Source organism: Budorcas taxicolor, chromosome 21, assembly GCF_023091745.1.
Source record: "Budorcas taxicolor isolate Tak-1 chromosome 21, Takin1.1, whole genome shotgun sequence".
Taxonomy (NCBI): domain Eukaryota; kingdom Metazoa; phylum Chordata; class Mammalia; order Artiodactyla; family Bovidae; genus Budorcas; species Budorcas taxicolor.
This window is the reverse complement of record NC_068930.1, coordinates 24,369,506-24,387,397: the sequence shown is the minus strand read 5'-3', so window position 1 is coordinate 24,387,397 and position 17,892 is coordinate 24,369,506. Positions and strand designations below refer to the sequence as shown.

The 17,892-nt window shown below is 52.1% G+C and overlaps 1 protein-coding gene across 2 annotated transcripts in view; it reads right to left on the bottom strand.

Annotated features, from left to right (window-relative positions):
* Positions 1-17,892, bottom strand: part of SEMA4B (semaphorin 4B) — a 91,358-nt gene that overhangs the window by 20,418 nt on the left and 53,048 nt on the right. The window contains exon 2 of one of the 2 annotated variants that reach the window (XM_052659751.1): positions 6,315-6,586. The exons of the other annotated variant lie outside the window; for it this stretch is intronic. Within the exon in view, the coding sequence (XP_052515711.1) occupies positions 6,315-6,441 (127 nt within the window). The 5' untranslated portion in view covers positions 6,442-6,586. The remainder of the gene's footprint in view (positions 1-6,314; positions 6,587-17,892) is intronic. 2 annotated transcript variants of the gene reach the window in all.

Below are 17,892 nucleotides of genomic sequence, written 5' to 3'. Positions count from 1 at the left end.
CTTGAGGATCAAAACTGTCTTACTGGGACTTCCCTGGTGGTCCAGTGGCTGAGAATCCGCCTTGCAATGCAGGGGACTTGGGTTCGATCCCTGGTCCGGAAAGACTCCACAGGCCGCAGGGTAACCCAGCCCATGTGCCACAACGAGACAGCCCTCATGCCACAACAAGGACCTAGCACGCCCAAAGAAACAAATAAATAAAAACAAAGTGGCCCTTAAAAAAAAAAAAGCTATCTTATTATTTGTATCCAGTATCTGTATCACCTGACCAGGTAAGTGCCAAGGAGTTGTTAAATAAACATTTGTTGATTGAATGAACGGTTCACAGAGTCCCAAGTCCCAGTCTGGGGTGCTCTGGGCCAGGGATGGACATCAGATTCAAAAGGGGCAGTCCAGAGGTCCTGAAGCCTCACGTTCTCGAGAGTGTGTCTGAGGAGCAGAGCTTCTCCCTGTGGCCTCCCCAAAAGCTCAGTCCTGGGATCCCAGGGTCCAGAGGGAAGCATGACAACTAAAAGCACTGCAGAGAGGCAGGGAAGGCCACCGACTAGAAATGAGTCAGAAGACGTGTGTGTGAGTCCTGACTTTTATCGCTGATCAGCCAGGGAAGGCCACCGACTAGAAACGAGTCAGAAGACATGTGTGTGAGTCCTGACTTTTATCACTGATCAGCCAGACACGATAACCTGCCTTTTCTGGGAGGGAGCCCCTTTGCAGAGCTACTGAGAAGACCAAAAAAAAAAAAAAAAATGCAGTCCATGGAAGTGACAAGCTCCCAGATTAGGGGCCACCAACAATTAGGATCGGCCTTACCCATGCCCCCCCCCCCCCCAAGTCCTCATCTTTGCCCCTGGCCACCTTGAAGCCCACTAGGAAGGGGGACAAGGGGGACAGATTGGTGTCTACAGGCAGACACCCCTCTGAAGGGGTAGCTGCTGCTTCACCCAGACCCTCACTGCTCAGTGGAACAAGGACCAAGTCTCAACAGGTCTTCAGAAGAGTTGGAAATCTGGATTTTTACAGAAAATTTCCTGAGTTTTAAATACTGCTGACTAAATAAAATTTTTCTAAAACACCTGGAGGCCAGACAAAGATCTATCTCCAAGCTGGCTCTAACCTGTTGCACAAACATCTGGCTGAGACATTTGCCCCAGTCTCCAGGGAACCACATTCCTGGCCAAATCTGCTCCTGGCTTGCTTGCTAAGTCACCTCAGTCATGTCTGACTCTTTGCAATCCTGTGGACTGTAGCCCGCCAGACTCCTCTGTACACAGGATTCTCCAGGCAAGAATACTGGAGTGGGTTGCCATGCCCTCCTCCAGGGGATCTTTCTGATCCAGGGATCAAATCCATGTCTCCTGCATTGGCAGGTAGGTTCTTTACCACTAGCACCACCTGGGAATCCCCTAGGGATCTGCTGAGTGTACCCTATTTCCGACCATCGCTGGGCCATCAGGGCATCAGTTGGCTCCTTTGCCCAATCCAAGCAGTGACCTCAGTAGTTTTTTCACCAGATGGAAACATACAACCTATTACTTATTCAAGGACCACATCAGAAGCTGCTCTTCCAATCCTAAGCACCCAGGGATGGGGGAGTGGGCTTATATGTCCTTAGAAGCGGACAAAGGAAAGAGTGACAGACATGCCCTGAGTCCAGCTTTTTCTCCAGGCCCTGTGCCATCCCCTCCTTCCATGTTGGGGGATGAACATGAAGGTGTATCCAGCTGTGGCCGAAGTTACGCAACCTCGGAGTTTTTGTTTGTTTTTTTTGCTGGGCTGGCACACTGGCATTTCAACACCCAGACAAATACGGGTTATTCAGAGGGCAGAGTGGAAGCAGTGAGGGGCAGGGAGGAGGGACAGGTGTGGTCCAGCCCCAGGCAGACCAGGTTTTAGGGCAGAGGAGGACTTTGAAAGAGTTGAACCAGGAGCACTTGAAAAGTGGACTGAGTTAAGCAGGACCCTGAGGGATGGCCTCCGATCAGCCCTAGAGCAGTGGTGGGGGAAGGTGTGTGGAAAGGATGGACTTGCTTGTTCTCCTACCCCCAGGGAAGGCAGGGGGTCTGCACTATTTCATTCCCAGGCCAGATCATCTTAGCAGCAAACAGAGGGCCTGCAGACAGCCAGTGCTCAGACTCTATCGACCAAACTGATACAAATAACCTCACCCAGGAAGGCGGGCAGAGATTACCACCACAGAGAACAGAAGCCACTGCCTTTTACTGGGGACGGAGCACGTGCCAGGCACCAGGCCAAACACTTTACATACAGTTTTTCACGTAATCCTCTCAGAACCAAGAGAGGTGGGTCCTGCTATTATTATTCCCATCTTGTCAATGTGAAATCGGGCCTGCGGGAGCCAGGTGCTGGCCGCAGGTTGTGCAGTTGGCTGTTAGCCCCACAGTTGCAGCTCGGCGTCTCCGTGGCCCCTCAGCGCCGAGCTGCAACTGTAGGGCCACGGAGACGCCAGCCCACCAGGCAGAGCTGAAGACAAATGTTCACCTTCAAGTTGAGGCCACTTCAAGGAGGGAGGCCAGGAACCAGCCAGGAAAAGACGTTGAAAGCGCCTTGGGGAATTCCCTGGTGGTACAGTGGTTAGGACTCTATGCTCTCATTGCCGAGGGCCTGGGTTCGATTCCTGGTCAGGGAAGTAAGGGTCCCAGAAGCCAAGTGGCCTGGCCAAAAAGAAAGAAAGAAAGCGGCTTGCATGGGACTTCTCAGGGCAGCCACGACCTCGGGTGCCCGCTCGGGGTCAGGGGACAAATAGCTGATTCAGGCCAATGCAATGTCCTCTCTGCTCAATGCGGTTTTGTTGACTGAAGTTTGCAGGCTTATGGGTTTCTGTGCAATCTAGATTGGAAACACTGTGTCCAGAGTTTTCCAGCCAGGCACTTCTGAGGCGACTGGGGAGGGTGGTGGTGGGGCTTCATAGCTCCTTTAATTGCCCAAATAAGGGGACCCAATGTGATTTTCACAAGCAGAGGAGCAGGTTGTTTTGTTTCTGCCCACATGGCCAGGCTGGACGGCACTGCACACCCGGGGCCCTGTTTCCAGTCCGCATCTCTCCTGTTCCTGACCCCTGCAAAGCCTCTCTCCTGACCACACAGTCACACTCTTCTTTGAAGCATTCCTTTCACTCGGACAAGAGACTTCCCCTTGAGGCCTCTGCTGCCTGAGCTGACCCTGGAGCCCCCAGTCCTCCTTCCCCACCTCCTGTTCACTGGGTGAGACCACAAGTGGGGCACCCCCTTCTGATGGCCGGAGGCGTTTGCTATTGATCAACAGCAACGAGGGCTCCATACAAAGGGAGCAGACTTCTAAGGATTCTGCTTTAAACCACAGACACAGGCCATTCGCCCTAGGCACCCAGGGCCTTTGGGGAGTTTCGGTAGGAATTCTGAATAGGAGGGCAGGTGGTAGGAGGAAGGGTGTGTTCTCCATGAGGGAGGGGCCTGGGGCTTCAAGCCCAACATCCCAAGGTCACCACAGGCCTGCCCAGCATGGGCTCACTGCCAGGAATATCTAACGAGCCCCCAGGGATGAGACAGGAAACGGCTTCAGGCCACACTCTGAGGGTGCACCCGCTCAGTCCCCAGGGCATTCCCCTCTGGGGCTCCCAGCAGCTGGGAGGACCTGCATGTAGACGGAAGCGGGGCAATGGGGATTCAGGACCTGGAGCGAAGCCAGGGAGACAACACTCTGGGTGTAGTGCAGCTCAGCAAAGTGTGGATACTCACACTCATGCACTCAGGTGCTGCTAAACGATGCCAGGCTTTGGTGGGACTGCCCAGGTGGCCTGGGGGCTAAGACTACATGCTCCCAACGCTGGGGGTCTGGGTTCCCTACCTGGTCAGGGAACCTTACATGCCACAGCAAAGACTGAAGACCCCCCGCATGCTGCAGCTGAGACCTGGTGCAGCCTATTAAACAAACTAATTAAAAGAAAAAAAGAAAAAGAGGACCCCTGTGCACAGACTCAGCTTCAAGCACACAGTGGAAAATCTCTTTCTCGAGGCTCCACAGCTTTGAAAGCAGAGTCTACGAACGGCATCTCAGGCCCTCGGCCCCTCAGCTGGCCACCTCTATGCCTCAGCAAACGCACGCGCCTGCACAGTCCTCACAGGCGAGCCCGAGTGTCTTCTCTTAGGGGGTTAGGATTTTACCACAGGACTTGTAGGAGTACACAGACCTCCACACCACAGCACCAAACTGACCTGTGCAAGGGGTGCTGGCGTGTGACACAAGCCTGCACTACTGCCTGGCCACGGCGCCGGATGTGTGGGAGTGGGCCAGGCCTTCGGTGTGGGTAGTTACCAACCAAGTGTTCCAGCCGCTCTCAGGAAGCAGGCCCTCTCAGTTCCTCCTCACAGCTCCCCTCTCTGCCTCTCCTGCCCTTCTCTGTCAACCATTCTATGAGTGGTCCCCAGCCAGCTTCAGAGGTGGACACAATACCTGCTACAGTTGACACACCCCCCTGAGCCGCCCCAGCTTTCCCAGGGCCGGAAGTAGCCCATCAGAGCCTTTGCACCCCTCCTCAGCTCACCATCTCGCAAAGCTGAGAGAGTTTGAGGGGAAAGGGAGTAGTAGCCACAAGAGCGAGAGCAGCGAGGCAGCAGGCCTGGATCCGGATACACCTGTGAGCCTCAGTCACCCAGCTGGAGCGCTCAACGGGCTGTAGTCAAACTAATGCCCCAGCACTGCCGCCCCCCCAACTCGGGGGCAGAATCAACCCGGCTCTGGGCAGGATGTGTCGAAGCCCATGCTGACACGTGGCAATAATGATAGCTAACACTGACGGAGCGGGTTTTATGTACCAAGCCCTGTCCTAAGGACTTTTCAAACAAGCTGATTTAATCCTCTCAATTCTGAGGTGGGTGTTATCATTATCCCTGTTTTACAGATGAGGAAATGAAGCCCCAAAGAGGTTAAGCAGCTTGCTCAAGGTCACATGGTTACCTAGAGGCAGAGGCAGGATTTGAACCCAGGGCATCATCTCAGTACTATCCTGCCATGTTTCAGACAGAGTTTCCCCAGTGGCCAGGACTTACTTTAAGGACCGATTCGGCTCCTCTTTCTTATTGTAAATGGAATGCTTTTTTAAAATTATTTTTTTAAATTTCTGGCCACACTGAAAGGCATGTGGGATCTTACTTCCCTGACCAGGGATCGAACGGCACCCCCTGCACTGGAAACTCTGAGTCTTACCCACTGGACAACCAGGGAAGTCCTAGTAAATGAAATGCTTTTAGAAGTGGAGACGCTGTAAAAACAAGGAAGCCTGGTACAGTTTTGGTTTGTAAACTCTATTCTATACATCCTTTATTCTAATTCACTCAGTATGACAACCAACAAGTTGAACAGCTTGGAGAAACAACATCTGTTGGGCACCGATATATGTTGCCTAGTCTCATGAAATCTCCAAGATAGTCTTGCAAAAAATCCAATGACAGTGCCCATTTTATGGATGAGCAAACAGGGGCACGAGAAGAAAGGACTCACTTGCTCAGTAGCAGAAATGGGATTGGAATCCAGGTGCCTCTGATTTCAAAGAGTTGGAACAGCAACCAGACGAAAGGGGAAGTAAGGACCAGGGGAAGTAAGGATCGCGGAGAGTGGAGGGCGGGAAGGGAGGGGGGCCACAGAAGCAGATGTGAGCACCAGACAGGGGGCCTGGCCGAGGAGGATGGTGCTAGCGGGTGACTCCGGGAAGGGGGTCCTTCGGTGGCTTCCAGCCCCTGGGGCTATCCCACCACGTCTGGGCAGGGGGTGCAGGCTGAGCCGGCCCGCTAGAGTGAAGAGGCGGAGGGAGAATGGGGCACCCGCCGCGGTTCCCGAGTCCTGCTTTGACTTGCTGTAACACCAGAACCCCAGTGTTTACCGGATGGCATCAAGGGCCCCTCCACCCCACGCCGCCCTCCGGGGGCGGCACCGCGGCTGGCTCTGGTCAGCATCAAAGACAAGCAGATGTACAGGCGGACCAGCGGGCAGCCAGCACCGGGGGTGCGGGACATGCGGGTAGCGTCACCGCCGAAAGGGCGCCGTACCAGGGGGCGAGGGAGCGGCCCAAAGACCCCCTCCCAGCCCATTAAAAGAACGGAAGAAAGAGACCTGCGGCTCCACAGCTCCCCTCTCCTCCCTCCCTCCCTCCCAGCAGCGTGCCGGGAGGAGGAGGGCTCCTCATGGACCCCAAGCCTCCGACAGACCCCCTCCCTTCCCCTTTCCTTTGTCACCACCACCTCCGCCAGAGCCACTTCTCCGGCCCCCTCCCCTCCCCCAGACCCGCGCCCGCGTCCTCCGCGGGGTCGCCCAGCACTCACCGAGAGGCAGGCTGATCCGAGCGGTGAGCGCCCGAGAGGGAGACGGCGGTAGCAGCAGCAGCGGCAGCAGCAGTAGCAGCAGCGGCAGCGTGCCCAGCGGGGCGGACGCTCGGCTCCCCCGGCCCATCGCGGCGCGCCGGACTCGGACCGCGGGGAGCGACGGCGTCCTCCGGGCTCGGCTCAGGTGGCTCTCCAGCACTCGCGGGCGGCAGCCCCGCCCCGAGGTCCAGCCCCGGAGTGGATCGGCCGCCCCCGCCTCCGGACCTGGGGGGCTGGAGCGGGGTGGGAAGCGGGGTCACGTGGGCTGCGCGCTCGCTCGCCCCTCCGCCTACCCCCTCCCCGGCACCGCGGTCCTCCGCCGGCCCCGCTCGATCGAAGCTCGCCCGCGAGCGCAGCAGGGAGGGGCCGAAGGAGGAAGTTGACCGGCTGGTCCAGCCCCTCTCGGCTCAGCTCCTGGCCCGACCTGCCCCTTTCCCCTTCCTCCTTCCTGGGCCCTGGAGGCTCCAGGGGCGCCAGCGGGGGTGCACCTAGTTCGGCGCGCGCCAGGCAGGAGCCAAGCCGGGCTATTAGCAGCAGCAGAGGCCGCGGGAGCGCGGGGGCGCGGAGGAAAGCAGACCCCTGGTTCCCCGCCCCTACCTCTCAGACCCTCCCACCGCCGCCCCGGCCCCTTCCGGCTCCACGGGGACCCTCAGCGCGTTTGTTTGGGAATACGTGTGGGTCTCCACTGTGAGCGCGTGTCTTCTCCCTTTATCCCTGCCGGCCCCCGCCCCCCCCTCCAGTGCTCCTGGCACCCACATATCGGCAACCAAATGAACTCCGCCGAGCTGCTGCGGACTCCGGGGCTAGCTGCTTCTGCACCTAATTTTTGCATGGGTCGGTCCACTTTAGGTCTTGGCTGAGGGTTCACTCCAGGCTTGACACTTAATCTAGATGCCCGCGTGGTCATCCACGCTTGGAATTCTGTTCACACGAAGCCAGACCTCGGATGGGGGGGAATCCGGGCAAAATTAGCTTAAGTGGGATAATAGGATTTAATGTACTGCCAAGGACGTGAGACTTTCTCCACAACTGCACATGGCCTGGCAGCGGATAGTACTCCCTAAGGCTGGAATCCCAGAGGCACCCACCCCCGGTCCTCCTGCGTCCCCAGGGGTGGAGTTCAGTTGTGCTGAGACCAGGGTTTTCAAACTGCGCACAGGATCCCTTAGTGGATCTCTGCTGCTGCTGCTGCTGCTAAGCACTTCAGTCGTGTCCGACTCTGTGCGACCCCATAGACGGCAGCCCATCAGGCTCCACAGTCCCTGGGATTCTCCAGGCAAGAACACTGGAGCGGGTTGCCATTTCCTTCTCCAATAGTGAATCCCTATTAACATTAAAACAAAGAAACTGAATGGAAGATATCAAAGTGCAATGATCATAGAAAGGATAAGGAACATTTAGGAAGCCCAGTTCAGCTTTTCTCAAGTGAGCTCGGGATTGCGTGCATGCCTCCTGTGGTGCTTGGGTCCTGTCTGACTCTGCGACACCATGGGCTGTAGCCCACCAGGCCCTTCTGTCCATGGGATTCTCCAGGCAAGAATACTGGAGTGGGTTGCCATGCCCTCCTCCAGAGGATTTTCCCAACTCAGGGATCAAACCCGTGTCTCTTAACACCTCCTGCACTGGCAGGAAGTTTCTTTTCTAATAGCGCCCCCGGGGAAGCCCTTGCACAGGATCACAGTAAAATGTAATTCTTCCTGTAGTCCAAGTCAAAAGGACTTGGAAAACCTCTGCCAGTCATTTCCATGGCAGTAGGGACAGTTTCTCCAGGAATTAGCCGCAGTGGCTGGAAAGTTCCTCTTCACCCCCAGCCCACAATGAGCTTTCTCAGAGCCAGCACCATTGGCTCTCGCCCTACTCCCAGGGCCTCCCACAGGGTGACTGACAAGGGGTGGGCACAGTGCTCACATGGTCCCAGGTCTCCTCACGCACAGCCAAGCTTCCATGATCTCTGTATCTCCACCTTCTAGACTGGTGGCCCCCTTTTTAAAGGGTTGTCCAGCACGGGACACAGAATTCTGCCTGGCACGTGGGCAGCACCGACTACCCATAGTTCTAGCATTACCCAGGCCTGGGACACCTTGCCGTATCAATGGTGTCAAAACATCTTTAGTCAGTGACGTCCACGCTTCTGTCTGTAGCTAGGTGTGTGCTCAGTCAGTCATGTTGGACTCTTTGTGACCCCATAAACTAGCCCACCAGGTTCCTCTGTCCATGGGATTTTCCCCAGCAAGAATACTGGAGTGGGTTGCCATTTCCTCCTCCAGGGGATCTTCTCAGCCCAGGGATCAGATCTGAACCTCCTGCCTTGGCAGGTGGATGCTTTACCACTGTGCCACCCGAGAAGCCCTGTACCTAGGACCTTTGTCCTAAATTCCAAATGGCCTTGACATTTCTACAAGGCTGTCTTATCTGATAGGTTTCTAAAATTTAATGTGGTTCCAGAACATGCTCCATCAGTGTGAGCCTCTCCATCCCATTTAATGGCAAGTCTGTCTTTGAATTGCTCAGGTTAAAAACCTTAATTCCTTTCTCTTCTCTTGCTCCTCATACTCAATCCACTAGCAAATCTATAATCTGACCACTTACCACCTCCTGGGGTCCCAGTTACTGCCCGCTTCTCGTGTCCGACTCTGTGACCCCACTGACTGTAGCCCACCAGGCTTCTCTGCCCGTGGCGTTTTCCAGGCAAGAATACTGGAGGGTGTTGCCATTTCTTACTCCAGGGATCTTCCCAACCCAGGGATCGAACCCACATCTCTGGCATCTCCTGCGTTCAGGCAGGTTCTTTACCACTAGCACCACCTGAGAAGTTTCTATACTTGTTGTTGTTCAGTCGCTCAGCCGTGTCTGACTCTTTGCGACCCCATGGAGTACAGCATGCCAGGCTTCTCTGTCCATCACCAACTCCCTGAGTTTGCTCAAACTCATGTCTATCGAGTCGGTGATACCATCCGACCATCTCATCCTCTGTCATCCCCTTCTCTTCCTGCCTTCAATCTTTCCCAGCATCAGGGTCTTTTCCAATGTGTCAGCTCTTCAAATCAGGTGGCCAAAGTATTGGAGCTTCAACTTCAGCATCAGTCCTTTCAATGAATATTCAGGGTTGATTTCCTTTAGGATTGACTTATTTGATCTCCTTGCAGTTCAAGGGACTCTCAGGAGTCTTTTCCAGCACCACAATTCGAAAGCATTGAATCTTCAGTGCTCAGCCTTTTTTATTGTCCAGCTCTCACATCCGTACATGACTACTGGATTCCAAACCATAGCGTTGACTACCCTTGGGCTTTCCTGGTGCCTCAGCTGGTAAAGAATCTGCCTGCAATCCGGGAGACCTGGGTTCGATCCCTGGGTTGGGAAGATCCCCTGGAGAAGGGAACGGCTACCCACTCCAATATTCTGGCCTGGAGAATTCCATGGACTCTAGTCTATGTGGTCACAAATGGTCGGACACGACTGAGCGACTTTCACTTTGACTACCCTTGAGCTGTTCTCAAACTGTTCTCAACTCAGCAGCCAATGAGCTTTTCAAAAATAAAGTCAGGTCATGGCACTCCTGTGCTCGAAACCCTCCAGTGGTTCTTACAGTAGTGTGCAAGGTTCCAGGTTACCTCGCCCCCACGCCCACTGCATCATCCATTGCTCTCCCCACCCCTCAGTCACTCTACCCCAGGCATTCACGTGGACGAACACGCTTGTGTTAAGACCTTTGCCCTGGCTCCTCCCTCTGCCTGGAGTTCTCTACCCAGAAAGTGATTGCGTTCCTCGTTTCCTTCAAATCTTTCCTCAAAGATCACCTTCTTCGTCACAAAAAAAGAACAAAATAATGTCATTTGCAGCAACATGGATGCACCTAGAGATTATCATACTGAGTGAAGTTAAGTCAGACAGAAAGACAAATATCGTATGATGTTGTTTATATGTGGAATCTAAAAAAAGGCTACAACAGACTTGTGGACACAGCTGGGAAGGAGAGGGTGGAATGAATTGAAACCTATACATTACCATATGTAAAACAGATAGCTAATAGGAAGTTGCTGTGTAACACTGGAGGCTCAACCCAGCGCTCTGTGACAACTTAGAGGGGTGAGATGGAGGTTCCAGAGGGAAGGGATATATGTATACTTGAGGGTGATTTACTTTGTTGTACAGCAGAAACCAATACAACATTTAAAGCAATTATCCTCCAATTAAAAATAAATATAAAAAGGCCACAAATGAATTTATCTACAAAACTGAAATAGAGTTACAGATGTAGAAAATAAACTTATGGTTGTAGGGTAGAGGGGAGGGAGGGATAAATTGGAAGACTGGATCTGACACATACACACCACTATGTACAAAACAGATAACTAATAAGGACTTATTGCATAGCACCGGAAATTCTACTCAATACTCTGTAATGACCTATATGGGAAAAAAAAAATCTAAAAAAGAGTGGATGCATGATTTTGTATAAAAGATTCACTTTTCTGTGCTCTTGAAACTAAAACAACAGCGTAAATCAATTATACTCCAATTAAAAAAAAGAAAAAAGGTCACCTTCTTGAAGAATCTGAAGTTCCCCCAATATTCTCCTTTCCCTGAGATGTTTTTTCGAAGTGCTCATCATCTTCTAATACACTCTATGATTTGCTTATTTGTTGTGGTTTTTCTTTATTGTCTGAACCTCCCACCTGCCTTCTCACCCTCAAAAAATCTTGACTGAGGAGGGCAAGTATTTTTGCTCCTTTGGCTTGTTAAATAAGCTATCTGTAGCCTCTAGAACAGTGCCTGCCATATGGTTAACTCTCAGTCAGTACTGGCTGAGTGAATGAATAAATGAATGCAGCCTCAGAGTCACGGAATACTGCAGGCCCATGTCAACTGACAACTAGAGCTCCTTTTTGATATCAACTTTGGTCTGGAATTCCCTGAAACCAGAAATGATGCAATTAACTTTTTTAACCTGCGCACAAGACTTTGTATTGATCTCCTTTACATCGGTTCTGGTCCAGATCTCATCCTGTTGAGGTCACTGTGAATATTGATTCTATCATACACTTGGCTTCCCATCCCAGTTTTGAGTCATCTATAAATCTGATAAGCATTCTTGACCATTATTCAAGTCACTGATAAAAATATCAGATGAGCAGACCTAGCACCCACTTCTTGGTTTCTAAATATCACTCTTCCATAACAGGCAACAGAACTCCTTGGAGAAATGAAAGGGAAGCTACAAAGTGAACCTGGGACGTTGTGTTGGGCCAGAAAACAAGGAAGTGACTAACGACTAATGGGGTCATGTCAAAAGGATATAGGGCCAGCTTGATGACCAAACTTGGGACAATTTGAGCATCAGAAAGCATAACGAAGTAATGGATTCTAATGCATAAAAATGAAACAATCCATTAGTCTACAGTAAAACTCAGCAAAGCAGAGAGAGAAAGAAAAGGGCTAGAAGGAATAATTTTCTCTATAGAAAACTGCTGCCTGATAGACGTAGAGGAAATGATAGACTTAGAAAATCTAGATTCAAGCAAGGATAACTAATGGATGCCAAACCTTTGGGTGGAAGATTGTTAGGAAACTATGTTAACAAGATCTCTGACATTTCCCTGGTTGTCCAGTGGCTGAGATTCAAAGCTTCCACTGTAGGAAGCATGGGTTTGATCCTTGGTTGGGGAACTAAAATCCTACATGCTGTGTGGTACAGCCAAAAAAAAAACCCAAAAAGGAAACAAAGTCTCAAAGTCTGACCCACAGATGACTTACTAATGACCAGTGGGAAAATGTTTCTCTAAGGGAGCATGGCCACTATCTTTTTTTTCCCCCAGTGGCCACCATATTAATCAAGTGGCCAAAAGTAACATCATTGGTAGTGGGACTACCTGATATCATTCACCTCCTGATATGATTCAATAAAAAATACACAACTCATCAACAATTGTATCAAAAGTATGTAACCCAGATCTAATCATAAGGATGCAATAGGAAACATTCAGCTTCTACAAGACAAATAGCTTGGACTCTTCAAAAAGGTCAAACTGATGAAAAGACAAAAAGGACAAGAGAACTGTTTTAGGATAGAAAACGAAAAAGAAGAAAAAAAAAGAAGAAGAAAATGAAAAAGACATGATAATCAAATGCAATATGTGAACCTTGATTGAAATCCTGAAGGAAAAAAAAAGCCACAGAGCAACTGAGAAATTTTAACACGCACTGTGTATCAGATGATATTATGGCATTATTGTTCATTTTCTTAGGTACAATAATGGTACTGTGTTCTTAGGAGAATGTCATTGTTCTTTGGAGATGCCTGCTGAGGTCTGTCGACGTATCATGATGTCTACAACTTACTTTCATACGCTTAAGCCAAAACAAGTGGGTTGTGAGGGTGCATTTGTGTATTAGAAAGAGTGTGAGTGCTACTGTGGCAGAGTTTTAACAACTGGTTAATATAGAAAGTTATGGGTGTTTTTATATCGTGTTTTATAAATTTGCAGGGGAAAACTGAGGGAGACATTTCCAAAACCAGAGCCTACTGGAGACCTCCGTCCAGGTCGAAACTGACAACATCCTTTGTAGGCTGAATCATGTGTTAGCTATGGTGTCTTCCTTACTGCACCATTCAGCCCACATTTCCTCATATTATCCATAATAATAATATGAGGGCCTTCCCTGGCAGTCCAGTGGATAGGACTCTGCAGTCTTACTGGGTTCAATCCCTGGTCAGGGAACTAAGATCCAACAAGCCACATAGCATGGCCAAAAAAATAATAATAACAACAATAACAATAATGTGAAAAATTTATAAGAAATCTTACTGAAATCAAGGTCCTAGCTATAGCTATAGCACTGACTCATTGGAAAAGACCCTGATACTGACAAAGACTGAAGGCAAAAGAAGTGGGTGGCAGAGGATGAGATGGTTACATGGTATCACTGACTTAATGGACATGAATCTGAGCAAACTCTGGGAGATATTGGAGGACAGAGGAACCTGGTATGCTGCAGTCCATGGGGTCAAAGTCTGACACCACTTAGCTACTGAATGACAACTAACTATAGTGTTTCCTTCTATCTTCTGCTTACTGCTATTGCCTAGAACAGGGCCTGATGAGTGGCATATGTTTGATTAGAATTTGTTGAGTGCCAGAATCTCCACATCAGGTCTCCCCTCAAGCAGCAACCAGGCTGGTTTGCCGGAGTGTCTTGGCAACACATGGGTGCTCCTTTCTGAGAGGAGGCAGGGCTGATGTAGTCTCGCTTGGTAGTTAATTATATCCCACTCAAACACTTCAAGTGTGTCTTCTGCCAACTCAGTGCAAGCCCCTCGAAGACAGTGACGGGTCTTGCCCCTCAAACCCCCACTGCCTCCCATGGCACTCCAGTAGGGCCTCCACAGGGCGGACAAAATGCGGTACCTGTTGGCCTGGAGACAAGCCCTCTAACTCACGCCCCAGCATGGCAGCCTTGGGCCCTGTGGGCTCCCCTGTCTTCTGCTGGCATGCTAATTTGTTCTCCCCAGGGTGAAAAAAAAAAAACCAGGAGGATGACTGACAGAGACAAAACTCATTTGAGCTGATTTCCTGTGGGCTGAAGAGCAGTTCCCAGGCCAACACTGTGTCTCCTGTTCCCCTCTGCCACCCTTGGATGTAGGCAAGTCTTTCTCAGCCAGAACGCCGGTGTTTATAAAGAGCTCAGGGGGCCACTTGGAAAGAGTGTAGATAGAGACAAAGCGAAAACCAACGGTTCCTCTGTGCCCCCAGCCAGCAGGATGCAGTCAAGTCTGGCTTCCTTTCTCTGTCCACACTCACACAAGTCATTCCCCATCCATCCTCTCTCTTCTTACTTCTCTCTCTCTCTCTAAGGGTCTCTCTCTCCTGTACACACAGTGAAAGTGAAAGTGAGTGGAGTAGCTCGGTCGTGTCCGACTCTTTGCGACCCCATGGACTGTAGCCCACCAGGCTCCTCCCTCCATGGGATTCTCCAGGCCAGAATACTGGAGTAGGGTGCCATTTCCTTCTCCAGGGGATCTTCCCAACCCAGGGATCGAACCCAGATCTCCCACATTGCAGGCAGATTCTTTTCCAGCTGAGCCACCGGGAAAGCCCAAAATACGCACAGGAATATATGCAAAGAGGCCAGACAAAATGGGGCCACATGTCTGAAGGCAGCCAAGGAAACTTTAGGGATGACAAGAGTAATTTGTATCTTAATTAGGATGTTGGTTTCCCAAGTGTAAACAGATTTAACTTTTTTGATCTGTACACTGAAGATCTATGCATTTTCCTGTATGTAAATTTCTACCTTATACCTATTATTGTGGGGTAGGGGTGGGGGTAAGCAAGGAGACCAAAAGGTAAAAGTATAATAATAATAATAATAATAAAACACCTCACCTGCAGAAAGAAGAAAACGAGACTAGCTATGGGCCAGAGTTGGGGGTGGGTATGGGATAGGAGCTTTTCCAGGTTTTTTAGGTGGTAAAGAACCCACCTGCCAAAGCAGGAAACATAAGAGGTGCAGGTTATATCCCTGTGTTGGGAAAATCCCTGGAATATGAAATGGCAACCCACTCCAGTATTTTTGCGTGGAGAATCCCAGGGACAGAGGAGCTTAGCGGGCTACAGTCCGTGGGGTGGCAAAAAGTTAGTTGGACAAGACTGAAGCGACTTAGCATGCACATATCAGGGGGAGAAGGTGAAGAGAAATAAGAAAGGCTACAAGAGAAAATGGGGCTTTCTAGGTGGTGCAAGTGGTAAAGAACCCACCTGCCAATGCAGGAGGCACAAGAGACATGGATTTGATCCCTGGATCAGAAAGATCCCCTGGAGGAGGGCATGGCAACCCACTCCAGTGCTCTTGCCTGGAGAATCCCATGGACAGAGGAACCTGGCAGGCTACCGTCCATGGAGCTGCAAAAAGTCGGACACAACTGAAGCGACCCAGCATGCACACACACGAGAGAAAATAAAGCAAAGTGTGGCTAAAAATATAAGGCATCTGTAACCTGCTCAGTTACAAAGGACTAAGGCAGTGTGGGCTCAGGGCAAGTGCTGGCCGTGCAATGGTCCATCCAGACCACAGTCAGCCTCTTGAGCTGTCAGTACTCATTAACCATCTATAGGTACAGCCTCCACCCAGGCACAGGCCAGCCCTGACCTGGGGCACGGATGGCTCCTGCCAGCCTGCCCCCAGCCCGGCCTGCTGGCTCTCATTTCCACCCAGGGGATCCTGGCTCTCACACAGTCCTACTCTGGGAGTCATGGCTTTGCTTTGTTTCCCGGCCGTGGAGGAGGGGCCTCTTGCCAAGCCCAGTGGAGCTTGAACCCAAGGTCTCACCCGCCCCGTCCTGGAGCAGCACTTAAGCTCCTCCCATCTCTGGGTTCTGGCTGGCAGGCTGCCTGGCAAGGCCCCACAGACATGCACTGGCTGTAGCCCAGCTCCCCGGGCTTTGGCCCCTTGCCACCATCCCCTCGTCGCCCTGAGCCCTCCTCTCATGCCAACTTGCAGCTGCAGCTCCCCTCCCTGCTCAGCTGGGCACAATGCTGCTGTCTCCTCCCCAGGGGTTGGGCTGCAGCATCAATACATTTTGATGAGAAAGCGACACCAGCTGGCACACCCTGCGTGTGCTTTTAAATCGGCCAATGACTTCCAGATCCCAGGGGCTGGGAGTGTCCCTGGGGCAGTACCCTCTGCAGTGGAGGGCACTCACGGGCCCAGCACGGGCACCACCTTCGAGTCTCACCAGCGACTTTAACCAGGGTCCAGCAATGAATGTAAACGGGCCTCATCTCTCTTCTGCAAACTGTGCTCCTCTTCACTGGTCCCTTGTGTCTCTTTCTTTTTCAAAAATGTTTATTTACTTACTTGGCTGTTCCAGGCCTTAGCTGCAGCATGTGGGATCTAGTCCCCTGACCAGGGTTTGAACCCAGGCTGCCTGCATTGGGAGCACGGAGTCTTAGCCACTGGACCACCAGGGAAGTCCTGGTCCCTTATGTTTCTTGCTCTGTGAAGTGGTTCGAATCCAGGGATGAGGCACACCAGTTTTTCCATAAGAATTAGAATTTCAGCACCATCTGTTATTTTGGGGACTGTAGCAAGCCACGGGATCTCTCAGAACCTCAGCTTCCCCATCTGTGAGATGGGAATGCTAACAGTACTCCCTGGGCTGTCAGGACAGCTGAGGAGACAGGGCTCACAAGGCGACGGGCAGCCCCGGCGCGCGGTGAAAGCCCAGCGAACAAAGCCGCACGCGCTGTATTATGGGTTCGCCTCATTTACCTAAACGTGGCCACAGCCATCCTAAGATGTCCAAGCTAGAGGACCCTCTTCTGGGCTCTCTGCTCAGGTTCGGCCACCTCCTACCAACCCAGTGCTGAGGCTGCAAGTCTCATGGGGAGAAGGAACCGGCCCGCCCAGCCCAGGCCCTGGGTGCGCCTGCTGCGGTGAAGAGCTCGCTGCCCGCCCCAGCGCCACCCCCACCAGGGCCTGTCGGGGCCTGAGTTGGCCACTCCCTGGGAGGGGACCCCCCTGCCCCACAGGGCTGTGGTGCAACCAGCCGGGCTCAGCTTGTCCCTGACTCGACACGGTAGAACACGGTAGGTTGCTACCATCACGCCCGTGTTCCCGATGCAGGTTCCAGAGAGGCTGTCTGCCTGGGCCCCCAGGCCTGTCCTTCAGGGGGCCCGGAGAGCCTGGCTGATCGGCCTGGCTGACACGTGGCACCTGTCACCCCAAAGGGGCACAATTACTGTCCGGTGACTCTCTTTCCCCTGAAACCACTGCAGCCACTCAGAGGTATGAGGCAGACGTCCTAGGCTGGGTAAGGATGGGAAGCAAGGAGCATAAGCCTCTAGGACAGTCTGGTTTCCAGTCTGGCTTATGAGACCCTTCCAGTCCCAAGATCTCGAGAAACCAGGAATCTACCTCCCCATTGGTCCCCAGTTCTTCCTCTTTAAGTCCCACTCTGAGCCTAGGCCCCTGGCCATTGCTACATGGAGGGAGAGAAGACCTAGCCAAGGCCTTTCATCACTCCCAAGAAGGAACCTTCCTACCCAGAGGACCAAGGCTCTCTCATCCCAAAGAGATAGGGCCCTCCAAGCCCCCGTGGTTCCATCACCTTAGGTCACCTGGTGGCTCCGGCTCTTACTTCAAGAGAGCCTTGCTGTTGGTTCCAGCCCTGCCTCTGAAGAGTGGGCCTAGACAGGTGAGCCCACTGGGTGGGGGATGGACGGGTGGGTTCCATTGATTTCCTGTGGCGCCAAAGACTGCTCTGCTAGAATGGAACGAAGAATGTATTACTGCCGCGGTGTGCCCACCTGCCAGCCTAGACCACGGCACCAGAACAAGATGCTCACAAAAAGCCGGTATGTGGGTAGCACCCCAGATCCATGCTCAGACAGGGGTCTTACACAGCAGCTCTCCAGGCCTGAGACTCCTGGGATGCCTGGCAGCACCCCAGTACTGAGCACCAGGCTAGAGGACACCATAAGGCTCTGAGTGGGGGCAGCTCAGCTCTAGCAAATGAGTTGGGGGAGGAGGACTTGCCTGG